The sequence below is a fragment of the Petromyzon marinus genome, unplaced genomic scaffold (assembly GCF_048934315.1).
Source record: "Petromyzon marinus isolate PM22_M1 ecotype Great Lakes invasive population unplaced genomic scaffold, UKy_Petmar_22M1.pri1.0 PM_G_Scaffold_103, whole genome shotgun sequence".
NCBI lineage: Eukaryota > Metazoa > Chordata > Hyperoartia > Petromyzontiformes > Petromyzontidae > Petromyzon > Petromyzon marinus.
The window spans coordinates 331,266-357,757 of record NW_027422655.1 but is presented as its reverse complement, the minus strand read 5'-3'; the positions used below and the strand labels follow the sequence as shown (position 1 = coordinate 357,757).

Here is a 26,492-nt window from a genome sequence, read left to right as displayed (position 1 = left end):
GTGTACACAGGGTACACACTGTATATATACACACACACAGTGTACACACAGTGACACACAGGGTATACACAGTGTACACACACAGTGTATACAGTGTACACACACACAGTGTACACACACACAGTGTACACACACAATGTACACACACAATGTACACACACACAGTGTACACACACACAGTGTACACATACGCAGTGTACACACACACAGTGTACACACACTGTACACACACAGTGTACACATACGCAGTGTACACACACACAGTGTATACACAGTGTACACACACACAGCGTACACACGGTGTACACACACACAGTGTATACACATAGTGTACACACACTGTACACACACACAGTGTACACACACAATTTATACACACAGTGTACACATACGCAGTGTACACACACACACAGTGTATACACATAGTGTACACACACACAGCGTACACACATAGGGTACACACACAGTGTACACACAGTGTACACACACAGTGTACACACAGTGACACACACACAGTGTATACACACAGTGTACACACACACAGTGTATACACACACAGTGTACACAAACAGTGTACACACACACAGTGTACACATAGACACCTGGGAGCCAGAAATCTTTCTGATGGGTCAAATACTCATTTCACTCATTAAAATGCAAATCAATTTATAACATTTTTGACATGCGTTTCTCTGGATTTTTGTTGTTATTCTGTCTCTCACTGTTCAAATAAATCTACCATTAAAATTATAGACTGATCATTTCTTTGTCAGTGGGCAAACGTACAAAATCAGCAGGGGATCAAAATATCTATTTTTATTATTTTATTGTTTCCATTCTACATGGTGGTGACTTCACCGAAATAACCAAGAAGATGAATCCCTGCAGTCACGAAAGTTTTAAATCGAAATTTGAATTGCAAGTGCTTTGAGTGTGTGCACGTGCCGTGTGGAAAAAAATGTACGATATGCTTATGGTGGATATGATTAGGTAATATCGTAGTGTCGCCATATCGCGATAACTTTCGGAGTTGTACAATTCTGCAAGAGCGTTCCCAACTTTGATCGCGTTGTGTGAACGTCATCATTTGGAACGAACCAACTTACCGCTTTAAATAGGGGGGGGGGGTCGCAGACGCGGTAATGTTTTTTAAAATATATAAATATATACATCTTCAACAGCAATACAATGACGGAGCGACCGTGACCATCATAGTAGATCATTCAGCATATATTGTTCGAGTAAATACGATTCAAATTATGTGATGGAAGTGCAAGTATAAGATTGATAGTTTGAGCGTCAACCCTTGGCTGGGAGTGGTAGCTCCCAAGTGCCAATGGCTGACGCCTCAAGCCCGGCTCCCAGGACGCTTCTAAACTGTTCGGAACATAACGACTCCCCACCCCCACCCTAAACTCTAAACTTGCACGAACAATTCCTCTCGCCCCTTAAAACTCTGAGCAGGATTGAACTCACGCGAACCGGTAAGTGGGTGTTTTGGTTTTAAAATTTTGACGAAAAAAAAATCCGGTGTTGTGTGACCCCCGTTGCGGCGGTGACACCGCAGGCTGTGGTTGCTCCCCGCCGGGGAAGGCGTCTCCTTCTCGGTAGGCAATCCAGGCCATTCAGGCCCTCCCTGGCGTCTCGGGCCTAGTCTGTCACAAAGAAAATAAACATTTATACATGCTTTGTGGAACTGTTTTCACAGTAAGATACACAGGCAGCAGTCGTAAGAAGAAAGGCTGAAATACAATCGTCAGTAACAGAGGCGTTATGAAAAAGGCCCATTGCCCGATTATGCACCACAGAATTTACTTTTAAGGGCAGTGTTATTGGTAAATATGTAGGGGTTTTTTTCTCTCGTGATATACCCGTCTTTGTGTTTGTCCTCATGCTTTGGGTTTCGGGCTGTTCCACGCGAGTTTGAAGCCTTTGGTTAAACGAGGTAACACAACCACGGGTCAAGTTATCTCTTGATGCATCACAGCTGTCATAACCCGCACGGTTTACCCCGTATTCTTGTACAGAGACATTGAGTTTTCACGCCCATACGGGGTACAGCCGTTTCAATACGGGCAAAAAAACATGCTTTGGTAACAGTATTGTCTATTTGTGTTTCTACATTGTGATGGGACTTCGCAGGACGAACGTTGATATTCATAAAGACACGTGGTGGCCGATATGGTCTGAATTGATCTGTAATAAGGTAGGGGCACTGATAGAGGTTGACAGCTACGTGGTGGTGAGTGAATCTCTATTTGTGTGTTTCTCCCTTGTGATGGGACTTTGTTGTTGTTGTTGTTTTAGGCGGCTGCGGGACTGTGCAACGTTGGTGAGTGGCATAGGAGCGGTGGGGGCAACATCCATTGTAGAGTACAATGTCACTACGCTCCCACGTCTACGCTACCCTCCTCCACCAAGCCGCCACACGGACGAGCGTGGTGAAGTATGGTCAAATCATGACCCGGGGCGGCGTGGGGAGACCCTCGTCCGGCAATGGATTAACAAATTGGCTCTTACTGTTTATCTCCATATATATAAAAATATGCAAGGTTGTGATTGTGTGTGTTGTCTGTTCAAAATGTTTAGCGTACTTCCCGACATGCAACAAACTGGAAATTTGCCATGTGGGTATTTCCCAGACTGTACACCGTGCAAACATTATACAAATACACTTTTGTGTTTTTTTTAGGGGTGGGGAGGGGAGCTCAATAATGCCTAGATTTTATGCACGGCAAGTGAGCTGTGACGTCAAATCTGTCACGTGACCCGTGCATGTGGAAGCGTCACGCATTGTAGTGTAGCGGTTAGCGTTGTCTGTATGTGTGTGTGTGTCTGTGTGTTGTGGGGAGCGATAGTGTAGCGGTTAGCGCGCTGCGCTATGAACCTGGCGACCCAGGTTCGATTCCTGCTCACGGCCAACACCAGTGACGATTATCTGAACCGGTCCCGGGCCTCCCCTAGGTCGACTCAGCCTCAAATGAGTACCTGGTGTGGTGTGTAAACATTGCCACTAGGGAGACAAAGGCGGTCGAGCGTGGTGCTGGCCACCCACCCCCTCGTGTACCGTCCCGGCCTTCATAGGTGCTCGCTAACAGCACTTGCTCCTACAGTCTGTTAAGGCTATATGGGGGATCTTTTTGTGTCTGTGTGTGTCTGTGTGTGTGTCTGTGTGTTTGTGTCTGTGTGTGGAAGCCTAATGCATTGTAGTGTAGTGGTTAGCGCTACGCCGCGCTACGAACCCGGCGACCCGAGTTCGATTCCCGCTCACGGCCACCACCGGTGACGATTATTTGAACCGGTCCTGGGCCTCCCCTAGGTCGACTCAGCCTCTAACGAGTAACTGTTGTGGTGTGAACATCGCCACTGGGGAGACAAAGGCGGCCGGGTGTGGTGAATTCAAGCCTGGGTAGTACAGCTAGTCCTGTATATACCTACACAGCCTACATACAACAGAATAAGTAGTATCTCTTGGCCCTGTAGTTGTATCTACTGACTGTACAGTAGTATCTACTGAGCCAGTAGTAGCTACTGACTGTTTAGTAGTATTTACTGACTGTAGTAACTACTGACCGTAGTAGTATTTACTGGCCCTACAGTAGTGTCTACCGACTCTATAGTAGTAACGACTAACTGTATAGTAGTATCTGCTGACTCTATAGGAGTATTCACTGACTATAGTAGTAACTACTAACTCTATATCAGTTTCTACTCACTCTATAGTAGTGCCTACTGACTCTAGTAGCTACTGACCGTAGTTGTATCTGCTGACTGTAGCAGTATTTGCTGACTGTAGTGGTATAGTCTGACTGTTTTAGTATCTACTAACTCTATATAGCGGTATGTACCAACTCGATAGCATTATTTACTATTACTACAGCAGTGCATACCGACTGTGGTGGATCCTGCTCTCACTACAGCAGTGCATACTTACTGTGGTGGTAACTGCTATCACTACAACAGTGCATACTGACTGTGGCGGTACTTGCTATCACTACAGACCAATTTACTCTGACAGAGACCCACAGACTCACACAGAGACCCATAGACTCACACAGAGACAAATTTACTCTGACAGAGACCCACAGACTCACACAGAGACCCATAGACTGATAGACTCACACAGATACCAATTTACTCTGACAGAGGCCCACAGACTCACACAGAGACCCATAGACTCACACAAATACCAATTTACTCTGACAGAGGCCCACAGATTCACACAGAGACCCATAGACCCACACAGAGACCAGTTTACTCTGACAGAGACCCACAGACTCACACAGAGCCCCATAGACTCACACAGAGACAAATTTACTCTGACAGAGACCCACAGACTCACACAGAGACCCATAGACTCACACAGATACCAATTTACTCTGATAGAGGCCCACAGACTCACACAGATACCCATAGACTCACACAGATACCAATTTACTCTGACAGAGGCCCAAAGACTCACACAGATACCCATAAACCCACAGACTCACACAGAGACCCACAGACTCACACAGAGACCCACAGACTCACACAGAGACCCATAGACTCACGACACAGGCGGTCCCCACGAGGTGGTCGTCAGCCGTGCCCGGCGGCTGAGCATTACTCACCCCCCCCCCCCCCCACCACGTCGCTGTCTCCACAGCTGCCGTGATGAGTGTCGCTGTCTTCCTGCTGTCTCCACAGCTGCTGTGACGAGTGTCGCTGTCTTCCTGCTGTCTCCACAGCTGCCGTGACGAGTGTCGCTGTCTTCCTGCTGTCTCACAGCTGCCGTGACGAGTGTCGCTGTCTTCCTGCTGTCTCCACAGCTGCCGTGATGAGTGTCGCTGTCTTCCTGCTGTCTCCACAGCTGCCGTGACGAGTGTGGCTGTCTTCCTGCTGTCTCACAGCTACCGTGACGAGTGTCGCTGTCTTCCTGCTGTCTCCACAGCTACCGTGACGAGTGTCGCTGTCTTCCTGCTGTCTCCACAGCTGCCGTGACGAGTGTCGCTGTCTTCCTGCTGTCTCCACAGCTGCCGTGACGAGTGTCGCTGTCTTCCTGCTGTCTCTACAGCTGCCGTGACGAGTGTCGCTGTCTTCCTGCTGTCTCACAGCTGCCGTGACGAGTGTCGCTGTCTTCCTGCTGTCTCCACAGCTGCCGTAATTAGTGCCGGTGACTCCAGGTTGTCTCTGGCCGCTGCCGTGATGAGTGCCGGTGACTCCAGGTTGTCTCTGGCCGCTGCTGGAGCTCACAGGAACATTCTGGTGAGTCGCTTTTAGGGGGGCTCACCGGTGCTCTGTGTACTACTATACACTGTACACTACTATACACTGTACGCCATACTATACACTGTACGCTATACTATACACTGTACACTATACACTGCACACTATACACTGTACACTATACTATACACGGTACACTATACTATACACTGTACGCTATACTATACACTGTACACTATACTATACACAACTATACACTACATTACTATACACTACACAACTATACACTGTACACTATACACAACTATACACTACATTACTATACACTACACAACTATACACTGTACACTATACACAACTATACACTACAATTACTATACACTACACTACTATGCACTACATTACTATACACTACACTACTATACACTACACTATACCCTACACTACTATAAACTACAGTACTATACGCTACTATACACTATGCACTACTATACACTACAATGTAATATACACTACTATACACTACAATCGGTCCTGGGCCTCCCCTAGGTTGACTCAAAAGAGTAGCTGGTGTAGCGGTGTGTCGTAGTAAACAAAGCCACTGGGGAGACAAAGGCGGTTCGGCGTGGTGCTGGCCACCCACCCCCTAATGTGCCACAGTGCCGGCAGCCTTAATAGGTGCTTCTCTTCGCTAACAGCACTTGCCCCTATAGCCTGCCGTGGCTACACGGGGGACCTTTGTGTCTGTGTGAGTGATGACATGTGGCTCCGTGATGCCTCTGTCCGCTGGGATGCAGCTGAAGCCGGTGCCTGCGATGCTTCGTCTGCTGCAGTCGGTCGGTGTCGAGGGCGACACATTCACGTGGGAGCAGGTGGGTCCCATCACGACCACCAACACCATCATCATCTGCGTGGCTAGGAGATGTTGACTACCACGCCTGGTGTACAGGAGGTCGTGGGACCCACCATCATCATTATCAGGGTGGCTAGGAGATGTTGACTACCTCGCCTGGTGTACAGGAGGTCGTGGATTCCATCGCGAACCTGACACCTGCTGTATAATTTGGATTTGCAGGATTATCACACATGGCTACGTGCGTTGCGAAAGAAGTTCAACATAGTACAGACGTTACACTCACCCACCCACTCACCCAACCACTCGTCCACCCACTCATTCACTGACCTACTCACTCAGCCACCCACTCACCCAACCACTCACCCACTCCATTTACCCACACACTAACACTCACTCATCCAACCACTCACTCATCCACTCACTCACCCAACCACTCACTCGACTCACCCTCTAACCCATCCACTCACCCTCTAACCCATCCACTCACTGACTAGTCCATCTCTTCCGCCCATGCCACTAAATCAGTGCTCCACCCACCCACTCACTGATTCTCTCACTGATCCACACACCCACTCACTCACCTACTCACTCACCTACCCACCCACTCACCCACTCAATCACTCAACCACCCACTCACCTACCCACCCACTCACCCACTCAATCACTCAACCACCCACTCACTAACTCATCCACTCACTCACCCACTCACTCACCCACCCACCTACTCACCCACTCAGTCACCCACTCGTGTGTGTGCATGCATGCGTGTGTGCATGTGTGTGTGTGTGTGTGCGTCCCACGTAGGCGCACCACTACGTGGGACAATACATCAAGCGAAGACAACTTTACGATGTAGAGAGGCCGTACCTGGTGAGGTGTGGCGGGGACCCTCTGGGGGAGGTGTTTGGTGTGGAGGGATTCTCACTCAGAGATCCCAGGTGAGGGAGATACAAAGAGGGTGGAGAGAGAGTGGGTGGGTGAGTGAGTGTGGGTGAGCGGATGAGTTATTTAGTGAGTGAGTGGGAAGGCGAGTGGGGGCGTGAATTATTGAGTGGATGGGTGAGCTGTTTAGTGAGTGGGCGAGTGATTGAGTGGGTGAATATTCTTTGGTTCTTTCACTAAAGTCACGTAGATAGAAAAATTATAATAAAGAAAGTGAAATAAAAATAAACAAGCACAAGAGAGAGAGGGGTGGAGAGAGAGAGAGGGGCGGGAGATAGAGCCTGCATCCAAACGCAGCCTGGATCTCCCTGTCTCTCTCTTCCAGACACTCGGTGGCAGCGCTGTTTGTGAAGTCATTCTCCATAGTGATGGCCGACAGCAGGCGAGGTGAAGTTCCCCTCCCTCCTCCTCACTCCCTCCCTCCTTCTCACTTCCTCCCCGGGTTCATAGCGCGACGTAGCACTAACTACTACTACACTACCGCTACCCATATACAGTCACACACTCACACACTCACACATTCACTCACTCACTCTCTTCTTTTTCTTCCCCTTCAGCCGGTGCCAACATCACCACCACCTCCACCACTTCCTCTCCATCTTGCGCTCCAACCGGTGGCGGTGCTGTTGGTGTGGGTGGTGGTGGTGTGGGTGGTGGTGTGGGTGGTTGTGGTGGTGGTAGTGGTGTGGGTGGTGGTGGCGGTGGTGTGGGTGGTGGTTGTGATGGTGGTGGTGTGGGTGGTGGTGGTGGTGTTGGTGTGGTTGGTGGTGTTGGTGTGGGTGGTGGTGTTGGTGTGGGTGGTGGTGGCAGTGGTGGTGGCGGTGGTGTGGGTGGTGGTGTTGGTGTGGGTGATGGTGGTGGTGTGGGTGGTGGTGTTGGTGTGGGTGGTAGTGTTGGTGTTGTTGGTGTGGTTGGTGGTGTGGGTGGTGCTGGTGGTGTGGGTGGTGCTGGTGGTGTTATCGTGGGTGAGTGCGTGGTGTGCCGGAGTGAGCCGCGTAGCTGCACGTTAGTTCACGGCGACAGCGGTCACCTTGCCACGTGCCGCCGCTGCGCCTTGGAGCTGCAGCGGCGTGGCATGGCCTGCCCACTCTGCCGCAGGGAGATCCACTCTGTGGTGCACACGTTCCTGTCCTGACACGACACACAACAGACACACACAGACACACACACAGACACAACAACAACAACCGCCATTCGCCACTAAGTGGCGGTGACGTCACCACGACGCTTGTGCCAGGCTATGTGTACCCTGAGGCAACGTGAAGTGCAGAACGTCCGCTGGCAGGTCACAGGGCAGACCCAGGTGCCACGGGTCGACTGACTGAGATGACTGGCTGATGCACCACCTGTGCCTCCTACTGTGCCAACCTGCTGTGCTTTAGCCACCCGGCGCTCCGCTCGTTCTGAGCGTCGCTCCTCCGCCCTCCGTTGTTGTTGGAGTGCGACTACCTCCAACTGCCCAGTAGCATCCTTCACGAGCCTCCTCCACAGAGGCCGATCTTGACACCGCTGGTACCAGTCATCGGCAAGTCCACTCAGCTCCACGTCCTCCTGTACCACATCACTCCATTTCTTCTCTAACCCGTGCCGCACCCGCTTAGCCCCCTCAATCCGGCCGAACAAAAGCTGTTTCGGCATGCGGTGGCAGGGCATGCGGGCTACATGACCCAGCCATTGCAGCCTTGCCCGCTGGAGGAGCTCACCGATGGGACCTTGCCCAGATCTTTCAAGGATTTGTGAGCTCCTCACACAATCCAGTCTGGTTAAACCCAGGATGGATCGTAGGCAGGCCAGCTTAAATGTTTCTCACCGGCGAAGATGTTCCATTAGGGGGGTCCACGTTTCGCAAGCGTAGAGAAGGGAGGGAATGACCGTGGCCGAGAGGACCTGAAGCTTAGTGCGGAGCGACAGACCAGGTAGCTTCCACACAGCGTTACGCAACCGATGCAAAGATATTGCCGCTCGACTGATTCGGAGGGAGACCTCTGCTGTTAAACTGGAGCCAGTCATAAGCACACTGCCCAGGTATGGGAAACTCTCCACTCTCTCCACAACTGCCCCATCACCGATTGGGAGTTGTGGGGGTGTAGTGTCCGATGGTACAAAATACACAGACATACACACACAGACACGCACACACACAGACATGCACAACAATAACAACAACTGCCATTCGCCACTAAGTGGCGAATCGCGTCACCACGACGCTTGTGCCAGGACATGTGCACCTTGAGGCCACGTGAAGTGTCGAACGACCGCTGGCAGGAGGTCACGGGGCAGACCCAGGTGCCACGGGTCGACTGACTGAGATGAGATACACACAAAGAGACACAGAGAGACAGATACACAGACACAGATACACACAGACACACACAGACACAGATACACAGAGAGACAGAGAGAGACAGATAGATACACAGAGAGCGTTTGTTAATTTATGTCTCCTTAAGGACAATTTAATGTTCATGTTTTTACCTCAGAATGTGAAAAAAATGTTCCTCGTAATGTTCAAAATATTTTTTTGTCTACCTCAGAATGTTTATAAAAAAAATTAACCTCAGAATGTTATTTTTTTACCTCAATGTAAAAAAGATTTGCTTTTACCTCAGAATATAAAAAAAATGTTTACCTCAATGTAGAAATTCTATTTTTTTACCTCACTCGCACTCTTGAATGCGTTTATTGCCGTTTAATATATTAAACTTTTGCACATTTTACCTCATCGTTTCCTGTCATCACTTTACGAGTTCACCGTGTGTGCGTGTGTGTGGGGAGCGTTGGTGCGCCAAAGCAAACCCCTCCAGTGAAGGTCCCCCGTGTGGCCTCTAACAGACTGTAGGGGCAAGTGTCTCTTAGCAGCTCGCAGCAACTGCGAGCACCGTCACGACAAAATTATCTTACATCCACGTTCACCCTCTGTGAATATTCACACGCACGTGGGAGACGCGCTAACCCATCCCTAGCGATCCGAGCGGTGCGTCTTAAGAGTGCGAGGATTATTCTCCTGGCCGCTCTAACACCGTTGCCACGTGACGAGCGACCTGACGGAGCTGCTTTCACTTGGTGCAGGGCAGGCCGCTCGCGTGGACCAAGATTGGCACAGCAACTCAGTGGGGGGCCCCCTTACACCCTGGTGGCAATACACTTAGTTTAGTTTTACTTAGGTCTCTGTTAGTGTGGGTCTCTGTGGGTATCTGTGTGGGTCTCTATGGGTCTCTGTGGGTCTCTGTGGGTATGGGTCTCTGTGGGTCTGTGTGGGTCTCTATGAGTATGGGTCTGTGGGTCTATGTGAGTGTGGGTGTCTGTGGGTCTCTGTGAGTCTATGTGGGTCTCTATGAGTCTCTGTGGGTCTCTATGAGTATGGGTCTCTATGAGTCTGTGAGTCTGTGTGGGTCTCTATGAGTCTCTATGGGTCTGTGTGGGTCTCTATGAGTATGGGTCTCTGTGAGTATGGGTCTCTGTGGGTCTCTATGAGTCTCTGTGTGTCTCTGTGAGTATGGGTCTCTATGAGTCTGTGTGGGTCTCTGTGGGTCTCTATGAGTCTCTATGGGTCTGTGTGGGTCTCTATGAGTATGGGTCTCTGTGAGTATGGGTCTCTGTGGGTCTCTATGGGTCTGTGTGGGTCTTTCCCTCCCCCCCCCCCCCTTTATCCCCTGGCCGTCGCCTCCCCCTCGGGTGTCGGCCACGCCCACACCTCATCCAATCAGGAGTCTCTGGCTCACGGATGACGCGTCACCTCCAGCTTCCGGCGCTCAGCAGCACTTCCGGGGCGTGTAGAGTCCTGGGAGTCGGCGGCTGCGTCACGTGACCACTCCCACGTGGCTGCGTGCTGCCCGTTCCGTCCGTAGTTACCGTGAAAGACTTGAGACTTGCTGTATTTAGACTATATCGTGACATATTGAGGCGTTAAAACTATCACGGTTTGTTACTTGAACGATTTCCCTTCCCGCCGTGTAATAATGGGCAGTGTTTGGTAAGACTGTTGTTTTGTTTTTCATCATAACGGGACACATTTTTTACATTATTCCACATGCATAGCGGGGGGTAGGGTGTGAGCTTGAGACGTTTGGAAGCCGGTTTAGCATGAGCACTTTAAGATTTCGTCAATAATGTAATCGGTCTTGCTCAAGCAAATACATTATGAAATTTGCACACGTGTCAATAACGATTGAATTTTTTTACACGTGGAAAAATGTGTTCTATTTTTTTGCAAAAAATTGCAAATGCAGTTTATTTTCTAAGTGTTGTGAAAGCCTTTATTCTTAATGCTCTGTTGAGCACGAAGTGCCCGTGGGTATAACCTGTGGTAATCCCCATATATACAAAAGGCAAAGTTGTGAATGTGTGTGTTGTCTGTACTTCTCCACATGCAACAAACTGGAAATTTGCCATGTGGGTACTTTCCAGGCTGTACACCATGCAAACATTATACAAATACACTTTTGTATTTTTTTAGGGGGGGGGGAGCTCAATAATGCATTTTATTTTTTGCACGGCAAGTGAGCTGTGACGTCAAATCTGTCACGTGACCACTTGTGTGCACCCAGCACGTGCCTGTCCAAGTAATAAACTCCACTCGTTAACACTTGTGTGCACCCAGCACGTGCCTGTCCAAGTAATAAACTCCACTCGTGAACACTTGTGTGTACCCAGCACATGCCTGTCCAAGTAATAAACTCCACTCGTGAACACTTGTGTGCACCCAGCACGTGCCTGCCCAAGTAATAAACTCCTGAGCACGAGGCGCGAGCGACTAACCAAGACATGGACAGAAGAGAGTGGTGGCAAGGCGAGTTGGCAGACGACATCTACCGCGTCCTTCGAGAGAAGGTATCCGCCTCTCTCGTCAATAGGCCTCCTACACGCAGACGCGAATCCTACGAACTGATTTACACGGCACGTACGTTTGGGTGCTCGACTCGCAGTGAGTGGGTTGCAAGTTCAATCCTGGCCAGCGGATCAACCCAGCCCCCTATCTCTCCGGGGACTATAACATGAGCAATACGGTTCGAAGAATAAAAGTGGCTTTGCTTTGGAGCTACGGATCTCCACACCTCGTGGTTTTGTTTCATCATAGGCTGAGGACTATTCTTAGCTCTTTCGGTAAAGTCACGTTGAAGGGAAACAATAAAATAATAATATATATAAAACAATAAAAAAATATCACGACATTTCAACCATAACACAAACGGTCGTCATCAGGTGTGTCGGTTTGCATAAAGTTATCTATTTTAAAACGATTTATTTATTTATAAAAACGTCAGCGCCACGCGCAGCGATTTGGCAGTTTATTTAGAAGGACTAGTCCATCTATGTTCTGAAAAGAGGAGGGGGGAGACGAAAAATTAATGTATGCTGTCTGAAAGCCACTGTAAGCGTGAACAATCAATTAAGACCTGAAATGGTTTATCAAATCTTTCCAATGATTGCTAAGCCAGAATCCATCTTCTCGGTTGAAATTGTCTCTGTGCTTGTATATGTGGATAACCTCATGAACGAATCTCTCATGGTAGCCAGATGGCTTACAAAGGCTGAGAACTACCGAATTAGTTCTTCGCCATCTTTCACTCGCTTGAAAAGGGAGACAATTTTGGCCCGTGGCTTTTGTCACTCTTGGTTTGCGTGACGGCGAAAGTTAAATGCTGTGGCCCACCGTAACCGGGCACGTCGCCTCCTTCGACCCCCAGAATAATCTATTATCGTTTCAAAACACCTCTTGACCTCTTGACCCAACTCCACAGCGTCCCAACTGCCCTACCAAACCCCACGTCCTCTTTTTGTTTTTCCCTCGCAGGAGCTGTCGCTGCCTCGGTTTTGCGCTACGCTCGCCCCAGCTGCACCTCCGTCGCCACTTCGTCGACCTCCTGGCAACGCTGAGCGAGCACCTGCAGCTGAGTGTGGCCACGCACCACCTGGCCATCGCGATGTTAGACGTGTTCATGGACCGCCACGACATCACCGTCCTCTGCCTCTACACCTGCTCAATCTGCTACCTCATTATAGCAGGTCGGTCAATCGCTCACGTGCCCACCCACCCACCCGATCACCCGATCACTCGCTCATTTCTCGCTCGTACGCTTGGTCGCTTGCTCACCGTCGGCATGCGTGTCCCTGACACCCTGCGCAGCCAAGTTCGAGGAGATGGATGAGCAGGTGCCGCGACTGGACTGGGTGAACCGGCTGGAGGTGATGACCAAGCAAGGGCTAAGTCTGTCCAAGGAGGAATTGCAGCAGACGGAGGTAGCTGCATGCCCCTATTAATTCAGCATGCAATGTTTCACCCCAGAACCGTTCCGTGCATTGTCATGATTCAAGGTCACGATTTGATTCAAGAAACCAATTGTTTCGTCTTGTTACTTTACAATCTTACTCTGTGGGTCTGTCGGTAAAGTCACGTAGATGGAAAAATAATTTTAAAAAATCACGACGTTTCGATGGCAACACAAGCAGTTGTCCTCAGGTGATTGCTTGTGTTGCGATCGAAACGTCAAAGACCCAAAGAGTATGAACACATCATCTCTGTTTCATGCCAACTAATTATTCTGTAAACAATTTGAATGTACAGCCCGAATTTGAATATAGAAGCGTGTCTTCTTACTAGATAACAGGAAGGCAAAAGCTGCAGAATAACATTACCACAGCAGACCTGACGAATGAACGTGGAGTGGTGCAGGAAATTCTCCCTTCCTATGGTGGGGCTCAGTCTCTCCGTAAAACAATCACCCCGTGACGATTTGCTTGCGTTGCGATCGAAACATCGTGATATTTTTTGTTAATTTTTCAATCTACGTGGCTTTACCGAAAGACCCAAAAGAATATGATCGTCTTCTTTGGTTCTTTCGGTAAAGTCACGTAGAATGAGAATAAAATAATCACTTGATGAAATAAATAACACAATAATGAGAATATTATTGTGTTATTTTATCAATGTATTATTTTATTCTCATTCTACGTGGTGACTTTACCGAAAGAACCAAAGAAGATGAATCCTTGCAGTCACGAAAGCTTTAAATCGAAATTTAATATGATGGTCATTGCATTTACCCGTGCAGACGAAGGGCCGAGTTGACTCCTTGACCAGACATTTGAACTGTTTTGCGAGCCACGCACCAAATAAACCCTCCAGGCAACACGCAGCAGCGTGGCGGACTGAATGCTTCACGGAGTGGTGGCAGCTGTGCCGTGCCAGCCCACTCTCCCATCTGCCTCCCCCCTGCACAGTTCCTGCTGCTGTGTACACTCGACTGGAACCTGTGCACGCCCACAGCGGCGCACTTCGTGAACTACTTCCTGTGGCTGTCGCGGCGTGAGGACGCCCCGGCTGGAGGCTCGTCCTACCGGCACGCGTACACGACCAAGTACACGGCCCACTTCCTTCAGCTCACCCTGCAAGGTGCTCGCAGAGCTGTAGAGGAGCGCTTCGTAGGCAACGCTAAGGTGACCAGCGAAGAAGGGACAGTGCCTGAAACGTCACCGAATATATATATTTTTTCCAACGTCGGAATGTTGATTTTCTTAGCTCTTTCGGTAAAGTCACGTTGAAGGGAAACAATAAAATAATAAAATATATATAAAACAATAAAAAATCTCACGACGTTTCGACCATAACACAAACGGTCGTCATCAGGTGTGTCGGTTTGCATTAATTTATTTATTTTATAACGGGGTATTTAAAAAAACGTCAGCGCCACGCGCAGCGATTTAGCAGTTTATTTAGAAGGACGAGTCCATCTATGTTCTGAAAAGAGGAGGGGGGAGACGAAAAATTAATGTATGCTGTCTGAAAGCCACCGTAAGCGTGAACATGTCTTAATTGATTGTTCACGCTTACGGTGGCTTTCAGACAACATACATTAATGTTTCGTCTCCCCCCTCCTCTTTTCAGAACATAGATGGACTCGTCCTTCTAAACAAACTGCCAAATCGCTGCCCGTAGCGCTAACGTTTTTTTATAAATAAATAAATAAACACACACAAACACCTATTCTTAGTTTTTTCGGTAAAGTCACGTTGAAGAGAAACAACAAAATAATAAAATATATAAAACAATAAAAAAATTCTCACGACGTTTCGACCATAACTCAAACGGTCATCTTCAGGTGTGTTGGTTTGCATCAATTTATTTTTAAACGGCGCATTTATTTATTTATAAAAAACGTTAGCGTCACGCGCAGCGATTTGGCAGTTTACCCAGGACTAGTCCATCTATATTTTGAAAAGAGGAGGGGGGAGACGAAATTTTTTATAATGTATGCTGTCTGAAAGCCAATGTAAGCGTGAACAATCAATTAAGAACTGAAATGGTTTATCAAATATTTCCAATGATTGCTAAGATAGAATCCATCTTCTCGGTTGAAATTGTCTCTGTGCTTGTATATGTGGATAGCCTCATGAACGAATCTCTCATGGAAGCCAGATGGCTTACAAAGAACCTCTGTCTTGGAAAAGTCAATGGCATGTGAGCCTACTGAATTAGAACAATGATCTGCTACGGCCGAGGTGTTGGTCCTACCGTGTTTAAGGTCTGCTTTGTGTTCACGAATGCGGTCCGAGACATGGCGTTTGGTTTCTCCAATGTAACTACTACCACAGAGGCAACTTAGTTTGTAGACACCAGGGTATTGTATGTCCGGAATCACATCTTTTACAGACGGAACCAGATCACGGATTTTATGTAATGTGTTGAAACGGACCTGGATCTTGTGTTTATTCAAGATTTTGGAGATCTTTTTTGTGATCCCAGCAATGTAGGGTAAAGTGATGGTTTTGAAAGGCTCCTCAAGAGGGTTCTTCTTCATGGTTTGAGTGATACCATTGGAATCATTGAAGACTTGGTTCATCAAGGACTAAACACTGAGGTACCCCCCCTGGTGAGACACTGTTTAACCAATACATACTTCACTTGGAATGGAACTTTCTACAAACAAACTGAGGGCACCCCAATGGGCTCCCCCCTTTCTCCAGTTATAGCTAACATTTTCATGCAGAAATTTGAGACTGACGCCATCCAGACTGCCACTTTGCGCCCAACCTTATGGAAGAGGTACGTGGATGACACTTTTGTCATCTGGCCACATGGCCGGCCTGCTCTAGACCAATTCTTCGACCACATCAATTCCATACACCCAGCCATCAGATTTACCATGGAAGTCGAAATAGATGGCAAGATACCTTTTTTGGATGTCCTAATTAAAAAGAGACCTGATGGTTCAATGAGCCACTCTGTCTACAGGAAAGCTACCCATACGGATGCTTATCTGAAACCGGATTCCCACCACCATCCATCACAGAAGAATTCTCTCATCAAGACTCTGTATCATAGAGCCCAATGCATATCCGACCAGGAACACATAAGCAGTAAACTCAAGCACGTACACCAAGCTCTTAGGGCTAATGGTTACTCCGACTATACAATCCGCAAAGCTATCACTCAAACCATGAAGAAGAACCCTCTTGAGGAGCCTTTCAAAACCATCACTTTACCCTACATTGCTGGGATCACAAAAAAGATCTCCAAAATCTTGAATAAACACAAGATCCAGGTCCGTTTCAACACATTACATAATATCCGTGATCTGGTTCCGTCTGTAAAAAATATAATTCCGGACATACAATACCCTGGTGTCTACAAACTAAGTTGCCTCTGTGGTAGTAGTTACATTTGAGAAACCAAACGCCATGTCTCGGACCGCATTCGTGAACACAAAGCAGACCTTAAACACGGTAGGACCAACACCTCGGCCGTAGCAGATCATTGTTCTAATTCAGTAGGCTCACATGCCATTGACTTTTCCAAGACAGAGGTTCTTTGTAAGCCATCTGGCTTCCATGAGAGATTCGTTCATGAGGCTATCCACATATACAAGCACAGAGACAATTTCAACCAAGAAGATGGATTCTATCTTAGCAATCATTGGAAATATTTGATAAACCATTTCAGTTCTTAATTGATTGTTCACGCTTACATTGGCTTTCAGACAGCATACATTATAAAAAATTTCGTCTCCCCCCTCCTCTTTTCAAAATATAGATGGACTAGTTCTGGGTAAACTGCCAAATCGCTGCGCGTGACGCTAACGTTTTTTTCTAAATAAATAAATGCGCCGTTTAAAAATAAATTTATGCAAACCAACACACCTGAAGATGACCGTTTGAGTTATGGTCGAAACGTCGTGAGAATTTTTTATTGTTATATATATTTTATTATTTTGTTGTTTCTCTTCAACGTGACTTTACCGAAAAAACTGAGAATATGAATTACTGCAGTCACGAAAGCTTTAAATAAAAACACACAAACACCGTTAAATAAATAAATAAATGAAAACCTCCACTTCTTTCAAATGTTTCTTGCCGTTGCTTTTCACACCTGATGATGACCGTTTGTGTTATGGTCGAAACGTCGTGAGAATTTTTATTGTTATATATATTTTATTATTTTATTGTTTCCCTTCAACGTGGTGACTTTACCGAAAGAGCTAAGAATATTAATTACTGCAGTCACGAAAGCTTTAAATCAAAATTTTAGTCGGAATGTTTGTTCAAATGTTCAGGGTGCCGTTGGCCCAACGTTCCTCGTTCACTGGGTTCTTGTGCGTTTAAGCGTCTGTGTGTGTGCCTGCCTGTCATTCCTGTGTGCAGGGTAGAGGTGGCATAGCGGTTAGCGCTACGCTGCAGCTACGACCCTGGACACCCTGCTGGTCCAATGCCCGCTCACGGCTATCACCAGTGACGATTATCTGAACCGGTCCTGGGCCTCCCCTAGGTCGACTCGGCCTCAAATGAGTAACTCAATGCGGTGTGTAAACATCGCTAGCACTGGGGAGACAAAGGCGGCCGGGCGTGGTGCTGGCCACCCACCCCCTCGTGTGCCGTGCCGGCCTTCATAGGTGCTCGCTAACAGCACTTGCCCCAACAGTCTGTTAAGGCTAAACGGAGGGTTTTTGTCTTTGTGTGTATGCAGACCACGTATTCCTGAGTTTCCGTCCATCCGTGGTGGCGGCTGCAAGCATAGCATTGGCCCGTATAGAAGTGAAGCTGCCCTCTGCGTGGACTCTGTACATGCAACACTTCACTGGCCTTGCCTGGGAGATGATCCTGCCGTGCGCGGAGCAGCTGATTTGGTGATTTGCACGACAAAACAACACAAAGCTCTCCTAAGTGACCGTTTAAGAGACCTATTAAGGCTGAGTTGTGGCTCACGAGGCAGCAACGTGCTCTTTTCTCTCCACAATTTATGTTTACAAACCAATACCGGTTACCCGTTAAAGCCGAATTTACCCAAGGGAAATTGAATACAGGTTATGCGTCGCTGCCCGAACCATCACTGCGGCCCAAAACCATCACTGCTTTAAGATTAACTGTTAGTCAAAGTGAAAGTGGTCTCCCAGGTCAAATGAGCGATGTCGGTGGGACCGAGGTAGTCGTGTCAATCCAACATTCACACGGTGGAGGCCAGTGTCTCCAGAGGACAAATACTGTTGTCAAGTTGGCATGACGAGAGACTACTAAAAAAAAACACAACGAGTATGCCATTGTGCAACAGATGGCAAATAAATTTTGATTTAAAGCTTTCGTGACTGCAGTAATTCATATTCTTAGTTTTTTCGGTAAAGTCACGTTGAAGAGAAACAACAAAATAACAAAATATATATAAAACAATAAAAATTCTCACGACGTTTCGACCATAACTCAAACGGTCATCATCAGGTGTGTCGGTTTGCATAAATTTATTTAGAAAACGGCATATTTATTTATTTATATATATAAAAATAACGTTTGCGTCACGCGCAACGATTGGCTGTTTGCCAGGACTAGTCCATCTATTTTTTGAAAAGAGGAGGGGGGAGACGAAATTTGTTTTTATGTATGCTGTCTGAAAGCCACTGTAAGCGTGAACAATCAATCAAGAACTGAAATGATTTATCAAATCTTTCCAATGATTGCTAAGATAGAATCCATCTTCTCGGTTGAAATTGTCTCTGTGTTTGTATATGTGGATAGCTTCATGAACGAATCTCTCATGGAAGCCAGATGGCTTACAAAGAACCTCCGTCTTGGAAAAGTCAATGGCATGTGAGCCTACTGAATTAGAACAATGATCTGCTACGGCCGAGGTGTTGGTCCTACCGTGTTTAAGGTCTGCTTTATGTTCACGAATGCGGTCCGAGATATGGCGTTTGGTTTCTCCAATGTAACTACTACCACAGAGGCAACTTAGTTTGTAGACACCAGGGTATTGTATGTCCGGAATCACATCTTTTACAGACGGAACCAGATCACGGATTTTATGTAATGTGTTGAAACGGACCTGGATCTTGTGTTTATTCAAGATTTTGGAGATCTTGAGGAGCCTTTCAAAACCATCACTTTACCCTACATTGCTGGGATCACAAAAAAGATCTCCAAAATCTTGAATAAACACAAGATCCACGTCCGTTTCAACACATTACATAAAATCCGTGATCTGGTTCCGTCTGTAAAAGATGTGATTCCGGACATACAATACCCTGGTGTCTACAAACTAAGTTGCCTCTGTGGTAGTAGTTACATTGGAGAAACCAAACGCCATATCTCGGACCGCATTCGTGAACATAAAGCAGACCTTAAACACGGTAGGACCAACACCTCGGCCATAGCAGATCATTGTTCTAATTCAGTAGGCTCACATGCCATTGACTTTTCCAAGACGGAGGTTCTTTGTAAGCCATCTGGCTTCCATGAGAGATTCGTTCATGAAGCTATCCACATATACAAACACAGAGACAATTTCAACCGAGAAGATGGATTCTATCTTAGCAATCATTGGAAAGATTTGATAAATCATTTCAGTTCTTGATTGATTGTTCACGCTTACAGTGGCTTTCAGACAGCATACATAAAAACAAATTTCGTCTCCCCCCTCCTCTTTTCAAAAAATAGATGGACTAGTCCTGGCAAACAGCCAATCGTTGCGCGTGACGCAAACGTTATTTATATATATAAATAAATAAATATGCCGTTTCCAAAATAAATTTATGCAAACCGACACACCTGATGATGACCGTTTGAGTTATGGTCGAAACGTCGTGAGAATTTTTATTGTTTTATATATATTTTGTTGTTTCTCTTCAACGTGACTTTACCGAAAAAACTAAGAATAAGATGGCAAATATTTTAAACAATATCCATGACGACTAAATGAAGCTGATATGTGGATTCCTGTGCGTGCGAATTTCACGTCCTAGTCCATCACGGATGCCCTGAGACTCGGTGAGGCGCTCCAGCATTACCCATGGTGCCTTGTGACTCATTGGTAGATGGGCCCTTATGGTTGAGGTTTCTCATCACCTTGCTGAATTAAATAAGCAGATGAACGCTAAACGATTAGACATTCCTCTGGTGCTGTTGCTGGCTTCTTAGTATTTTGGGCCTGTGCTTAGCAACCGTTATTTAAACATAACAACATTAAGTTGCACACTCTTAATTTTTAGAGATTGGAGAGTATGGTTTTCAGATTTTGCCCCAGGGTTGTTTCCACTTATGTTATATTGAGGACAAACTACTACAAACGACAGTACTATGCAGTGGTGTTAATTACTGCAGTACATCTTAGATGTTTTTATTGATGTTAAATTATTATATTGCTGTCAAGGGCACGGTGTGATATTGGGTTCAATGATCACAAGATGGGCGTGAACCTAACATTATTAGACCCACATGCATGGACCTGTGTGTGTCAAGATGGGCTTGAACCTAACATGATTAGACACACAGGCATGGACCTGTGTGTGTCAAGATGGGCTTGAACCTAACATGATTAGACCCACAGGCATGGACCTGTGTGTGTCAAGATGGGCTTGAACCTAACATGATTAGACACACAGGCATGGACCTGTGTGTGTCAAGATGGGCTTGAACCTAACATGATTAGACCCACAGGCATGGACCTGTGTGTGTCAAGATGGGCTTGAAGCTAACATGATTAGACCCACAGGCATGGACCTGTGTGTGTCAAGATGGGCTTGAACCTAACATGATGAGACACATAGGCATGGACCTGTGTGTGTCAAGATGGGCTTGAACCTAACATGATTAGACACACACAGGCATGGACCTGTGTGTCTGTTCTAACTCTACGTCCTCCCCCTGTGTTCGAACTCTTCAGTAAATACAACTTCAACAGGAAGCAGGTCATGGAGCTTCAGGAAAATCCTGCTGTCCACTCTGAGCAGCCCTCCCACTCAGCCTCAGCCATACCACGTGTGCCTCTTCACCAGTCAACTCTACAGCAGCAGCAGCAGCAGCCACAGCCACTACAGCAGCAGCAGCAACAGCAGCAGCCACAGCAGCAGCAGCAGCCACAACAACAGCAGCAGCCACAGCAGCAGCAGCAACAGCAGCAGCAACAGCAGCAGCAACAGCAGCAACAACAGCAGCAGCAGCAACAGCAGCAACAGCAGCAACAGCAGCAGCCACAGCAGCAGCCACAGCAGCAGCAACAACAGCAACAAATGATGCAGCAGCAGCAACTGCAGCAGCAGCAGAAACCACAGCAGCAGCAGCAGCCACAACAACAACAGCAGCAGGAGCAATAGCAGCAGGAGGAGCAGCAGCAGCCACAGCAGCAGCCACAGCAACAGCCACAGTAGCTGCAGCAGCAGCCACAGCAACAACAACAACAGCAGCAGCAACAGCAGCAGCCACAGCAGCAGCAGCCACAGCAGCAGCAGCAACAACAGCAGCAGGAGGAGCAGCATCTGGTGCCCAAGTCGGTGCAGACGCCACCTGTGGAGGTGGGTCAGGAGATGGAGTCGTCGTCGCCGCCGCTGCCGCCGCCGTTCAGCAACATTTGGGATGACCACGTTTTGGCCGCGCAAGCCGCGTGTCAGCAGGAACCTGGCCATCGAGCCGCACAACAGATAGATCGGCAGGCTGTACGGCGATTGCTGTTGCGTTTTCGGCAGGGCACCGATTTCAGGAATGCAGAACACGGAGCGAGTTGTCGGTCAAAGCTCAGCTCGTCAGAGCTTTGGTCGGCAAGCTGGGGGGGTGGGGGGTGTTCAAGGAGGCTGTAGATCCATACTCTTTGGTTCTATTGGGTAAAGTCACGTAGGTAAAAAATAAAATAACAAAAATCACGACGTTTCGGCCACAACACAAGCAGCCTTCATCAGGTGAAGGGACGAGACTGTCTGGAGGACAGCGCTGGAGTGAGCTGTAGATTACCGGCAACGAAAGCGTCACAGAATCTTCGCGACGATTGCAAATTTAAATTAATGAGGCGTCGTGCCGCACACAATCCCGCGACATCGCAAACCGACTTCCGCTGGTCAAGAGGCCAGCCGAACGCCGACAAATAGTGGGTCGGCCTGCAGTTAAAAGCCACGCTGTTCGGGCCCGGCTCCACTCTGGCCATTTTATGTTTGGCCATGAATTCAAATGGCCAAAGAGACATAGTAAGAAAATGTCATCAAGCCTAAGTGAGCATTGGTTGATGCTTATTTTCACGGGAGTTTCTCAGCCAATGAAGGTATTTTTTAAGGACATGTCTGCGAAGCGATCGTTGCCGTTCCACAAAGCGGCACTTACTGCGTCAATCCCGGCGGAATAATTGGTCGCGAAAGCTTCCGTGTTAAACTGGAATAATTGCAGAATCTACCTCTTGTGTGGGAATTGAACTGGCGACTATCTGGTTATAGGTTGGACACTTTTATCACTGCGCTACACTGAACAACATTACCAAATACACTGAACATAATGTGCCATCTGTTTAGCCATTAAAATAAAAAATAACCATGCGTGGAATTTGTACCAATCTCATGTCTCTGTTTCGGGGCATAGTGTTAGCCCAAAGCCACCCAGACACTTCCATTAAACAGTGTGAACTGTGTCTGCTACTTGTTTTTATATATTGCGACCTTATCACTTATGCACCTCTCAGAAAGAACGTGTATTAATGAAATTACGTGTAATTATAGGGATGGCAAAGTCGGTTTCGAAGTTTTCTGCATCAACATGTGAAAGATGCTGCTACGGACAGGTGTATTGCTGTAATTTCATTGTGGATAATTATTTACACTTTAAATGGGCACATTTAATCCTGTGTGTGACTGGGTGACAGCATTTATATTCAGAATTATCTCTTGCATGTGAGACAAGGGAATCATTAATTGTTTTAGACTATTAATTTAGAAAAAAATATGTTACTGATAAAACTGTCTTCCTGCTCAAACGGTCATGGCAAGATATTCGTATTTGTGGCCCTGATCCAGTGTTGGTAATTCCTTTAATATCACCAACAAAGAGTATTTAAACCTGTAATTGACGAAAAAATCCGATCATAACAGCGCAGGTTGTAAAATCATGTTTTACTTGCAAATAAACGGTTTCTTCTTAAGCAGTGCATTGTGGTTCTCTTACCTTTGGTCACTGTCAAAATAAATCAGAGCAAATCTGACCGACTGCTGTCAGGTAGCACCAATACAGAGATGGGTAACTCTAGGCCCATCTAGTCATTGATCAGACTCATCAGTGTGGTATCACCACCAATACAGAGATGGGTAACTCTAGGCCCATTTAGTCATTGATCAGACTCATCAGTGTGGTATCACCACCAATACAAAGATGGGTAACTCTAGGCCCATGTAGTCATTGATCAGACTCATCAGTGTGGTATCATCACCAATACAAAGATGGGTAACTCTAGGTCCATGTAGTCATTGATCAGACTCATCGGTGTGGTATCATCACCAATACAGAGATGGGTAACTCTAGGCCCATTTAGTCATTGATCAGACTCATCAGTGTGGTATCACCAATACAGAGATGGGTAATTCATAATAAAGGTTTTTAGGTTAGATCGCGTTTATTTATAAATGTGTCGTAACCCTCCACCACCCGACATGGCCAATCAGCAAAAAAAGTGTCACGTTGACAAAAAGACAAATAGTTCACTACTTTAGCCCACCGGTGTGTTGAAGAGTGAATCCACATTTACAGTTTGAGTACGACGTTTCGCTGGTAAATACATCCAGCAATCATCGGGCAATTCGCCAGAATGGTAAAGCCCTCGCTTGCTCCCGGTTTTATATAGAGCAGCAGGGTGACGTCATCACTTAACTCATATCAGGTGCAGTGATTAGAGGCGGAGGGGGGGTATTGTAATTATATAATCGATTGATAATCAGTCAATGGTTATGATTAGTAATGAGTTGTAGATTAGTAATTCTTTAAATCAAAATGTAATGTGTATTATTTAATAATACGCTTCCAGGCCGCACTAAGCCTGTAGCTGTCAGAGCGATTAAAGTTATTCTTGTTCCTCTCAATTTCAATGGATTCTCTAATTAGTCTTTGCCAGTAATAATTCGTTTTACACACCACTGCAACATTGTCAAAATCAATTGAGTGTCCTTGTTGACAAGCATGTTCTGCCACTGCTGACAGTTGTGTTTGAGATAATTTAATATTTATCTGATGTTCTTTTAGTCTTACGCTGATGTTACGTCCCGTCTGTCCAATGTAGCAGCTGCCACATAAACAATTAATCCGATATACACCTTCTGTTGATAATTTAGGTAATGCGTCTTTAGTACAAGATACTAGTTTTTAAATTTTGTGTACTGTACCAAATCTTACTGTAATGTTTTGCTTTTGCAAAACACGGGCTAATTTGTCAGTTACTCCTGAGATATATGGAATTTTTATTGTTTTAACAATCTGGTCGCTTTCAGCAGTATTGCTTTGCGATCGTGATTTGGCATTCAGTGCTCTGTTAATTTGAGCATTATTGTAGCCATTCTGTCGTAGTGCGTCTTTAACGTGTTTAATCTCTCTCACTAGACTCTCACCATCTGACACTGTTTTAGCCCAATGTATGAGCGTCTTGATAAGAGAGGATTTCTGAGCTGGATGATGATGTGATTCTGCATTCAGATAGGTATCAGTGTGCGTTTGCTTTCTGTAAACGCTGTGTTATTTTACCGTTTAGGCCATGTCCAAGCAAAATATCTAGGAATGGGAGTGTGTTATTCACCTCCATTTCCATGGTGAACTGGATGGCCGGGTTTTGTGCATTGAGATGATTTAGAAAATCATTAAGTGTATCTTTACCATGTGGCCAGACAACCAGTGTCATCCACATATCTAAACCAAAAGGATGGTTTCAATGTGCTCGAGGCAAGTGCTCTTATTTCAAAGTTTTCCATGTACAAATTTGGTATAGCAGGGGATAAAGGAGAACCCATTGCTGCTCCTTCCTTTTGTTTAAAGAAATCCCCTCTCCATAAGAAATAAGTGTTATTTAAACAATGGCCAGCAAGTTTCGGAATATCTTTTGGTAAACCGGTATTCTTTACTAGTGTATCAAGTAATTTAAGCGATTCGTCCACTGGAACCTTAGTGAACAGAGAAATCACATCGGAGTAAGTTTAATATCTTTAATCACATTCACAAGATGTTCTGAATTTTGGTCGCGAAAGCCTATGTGTTAAACTAAACAGAGATGGGTAACTCTAGGCCCATGTCATTGATCAGACTCATCAGTGTGGTATCATCACCAATACAGAGATGGGTAACTCTAGGCCCATGTAGTCATTGATCAGACTCCATCAGTGTGGTATCATCACCAATACAAAGATGGGTAACTCTAGGTCCATGTAGTCATTGATCAGACTCATCGGTGTGGTATCATCACCAATACAGAGATGGGTAACTCTAGGCCCATTTAGTCATTGATCAGACTCATCAGTGTGGTATCACCACCAATACAGAGATGGATAACTCTAGGCCCATGTAGTCATTAATCAGACTCATGAGTGTGGTATCACCACCAATACAGAGATGGATAACTCTAGGCCCATTTAGTCATTGATCAGACTCATCAGTGTGGTATCATCACCAATACAGAGATGGGTAACTCTAGGCCCATTTAGTGATTGATCAGACTCATCAGTGTGGTATCATAACCAATACAGAGATGGGTAACTCTAGGCCCATGTAGTCATTGATCAGACTCATCAGTGTGGTATCATCACCAATACAGAGATGGGTAACTCTAGGCCCATTTAGTCATTGATCAGACTCATCAGTGTGGTATCATCACCAATGCTCACTGCAGTGAAGACTGCCTCTGACAAGCCGCACATGTAGAGTTACCACTTTCACACCGCGGGGTCAATTAGCTGGGCTAATTCAAAGCTGCTTGAGAAAAATACAATACAAACTCAGCGTCTGATGTCACACTACTGCTAAGGCAAGATGAGCCCATCATAATAGTAACACTGTGTGTCTGTGTACACCTATGTTAACCACGCTGTGTGTGTGTACACCTATGTTAATCACACTGTGTGTGTGTACACCTATGTTAATCACACTGTGTGTGTGTACACCCCATGTTAATCACACTGTGTGTGTGTACACCTATGTTAATCACACTGTGTGTGTGTACACCCCATGTTAATCACACTGTGTGTGTACACCTATGTTAATTACACTGTGTGTGTGTACACCA

At 46.5% G+C, this 26,492-nt stretch overlaps 2 protein-coding genes across 5 annotated transcripts; both read left to right on the top strand.

Moving 5' to 3' along the window:
- Positions 1-1,325: 1,325 nt before the first annotated feature.
- Positions 1,326-9,714, top strand: LOC142908831 (uncharacterized). Of its 2 annotated transcripts, none has more exons than XM_076059473.1 (7): positions 1,326-1,484; positions 2,308-2,332; positions 5,135-5,244; positions 6,003-6,077; positions 6,866-6,999; positions 7,329-7,390; positions 7,561-9,714. In XM_076059473.1, the coding sequence occupies exons 3-7, from the start codon at positions 5,185-5,187 to the stop codon at positions 8,136-8,138; spliced, it is 909 nt and encodes a 302-aa protein (XP_075915588.1). In that variant the 5' UTR covers positions 1,326-1,484; positions 2,308-2,332; positions 5,135-5,184; the 3' UTR covers positions 8,139-9,714. The 2 variants fall into 2 exon arrangements, with proteins under 2 accessions (XP_075915588.1, XP_075915587.1); XM_076059472.1 differs by having other exon boundaries at positions 2,308-2,441.
- A 1,074-nt stretch (positions 9,715-10,788) lies between these two features.
- Positions 10,789-23,378, top strand: LOC142908830 (cyclin-J-like). 3 transcript variants are annotated; one of them, XM_076059470.1, is made up of 7 exons: positions 10,789-10,976; positions 11,710-11,833; positions 12,798-13,009; positions 13,131-13,243; positions 14,225-14,440; positions 17,964-18,123; positions 21,147-23,378. In XM_076059470.1, the coding sequence occupies exons 3-6, from the start codon at positions 12,928-12,930 to the stop codon at positions 17,976-17,978; spliced, it is 426 nt and encodes a 141-aa protein (XP_075915585.1). In that variant the 5' UTR covers positions 10,789-10,976; positions 11,710-11,833; positions 12,798-12,927; the 3' UTR covers positions 17,979-18,123; positions 21,147-23,378. The 3 variants fall into 3 exon arrangements, with proteins under 3 accessions (XP_075915585.1, XP_075915586.1, XP_075915584.1); XM_076059471.1 differs by lacking the exons at positions 10,789-10,976; positions 11,710-11,833; positions 12,798-13,009; positions 14,225-14,440; positions 17,964-18,123 and having other exon boundaries at positions 13,165-13,243; XM_076059469.1 differs by lacking the exons at positions 10,789-10,976; positions 11,710-11,833; positions 12,798-13,009; positions 13,131-13,243; positions 14,225-14,440 and having other exon boundaries at positions 17,980-18,123.
- Positions 23,379-26,492: the final 3,114 nt, after the last annotated feature.

Bases quoted from the DNA above. Each gene is read 5' to 3' on its own strand.
- LOC142908831 (XM_076059473.1), top strand. From the start codon at position 5,185: ATGAGTGCCGGTGACTCCAGGTTGTCTCTGGCCGCTGCTGGAGCTCAC. The intron at 6,078-6,865 runs GTGGGTCCCATC...CGTCCCACGTAG, and splicing joins ACACATTCACGTGGGAGCAG to GCGCACCACTACGTGGGACA. The intron at 7,000-7,328 runs GTGAGGGAGATA...TCTCTCTTCCAG, and splicing joins TTCTCACTCAGAGATCCCAG to ACACTCGGTGGCAGCGCTGT.
- LOC142908830 (XM_076059469.1), top strand. From the start codon at position 18,062: ATGCAACACTTCACTGGCCTTGCCTGGGAGATGATCCTGCCGTGCGCG. The intron at 18,124-21,146 runs GTGATTTGCACG...CGAACTCTTCAG, and splicing joins TGCGCGGAGCAGCTGATTTG to TAAATACAACTTCAACAGGA.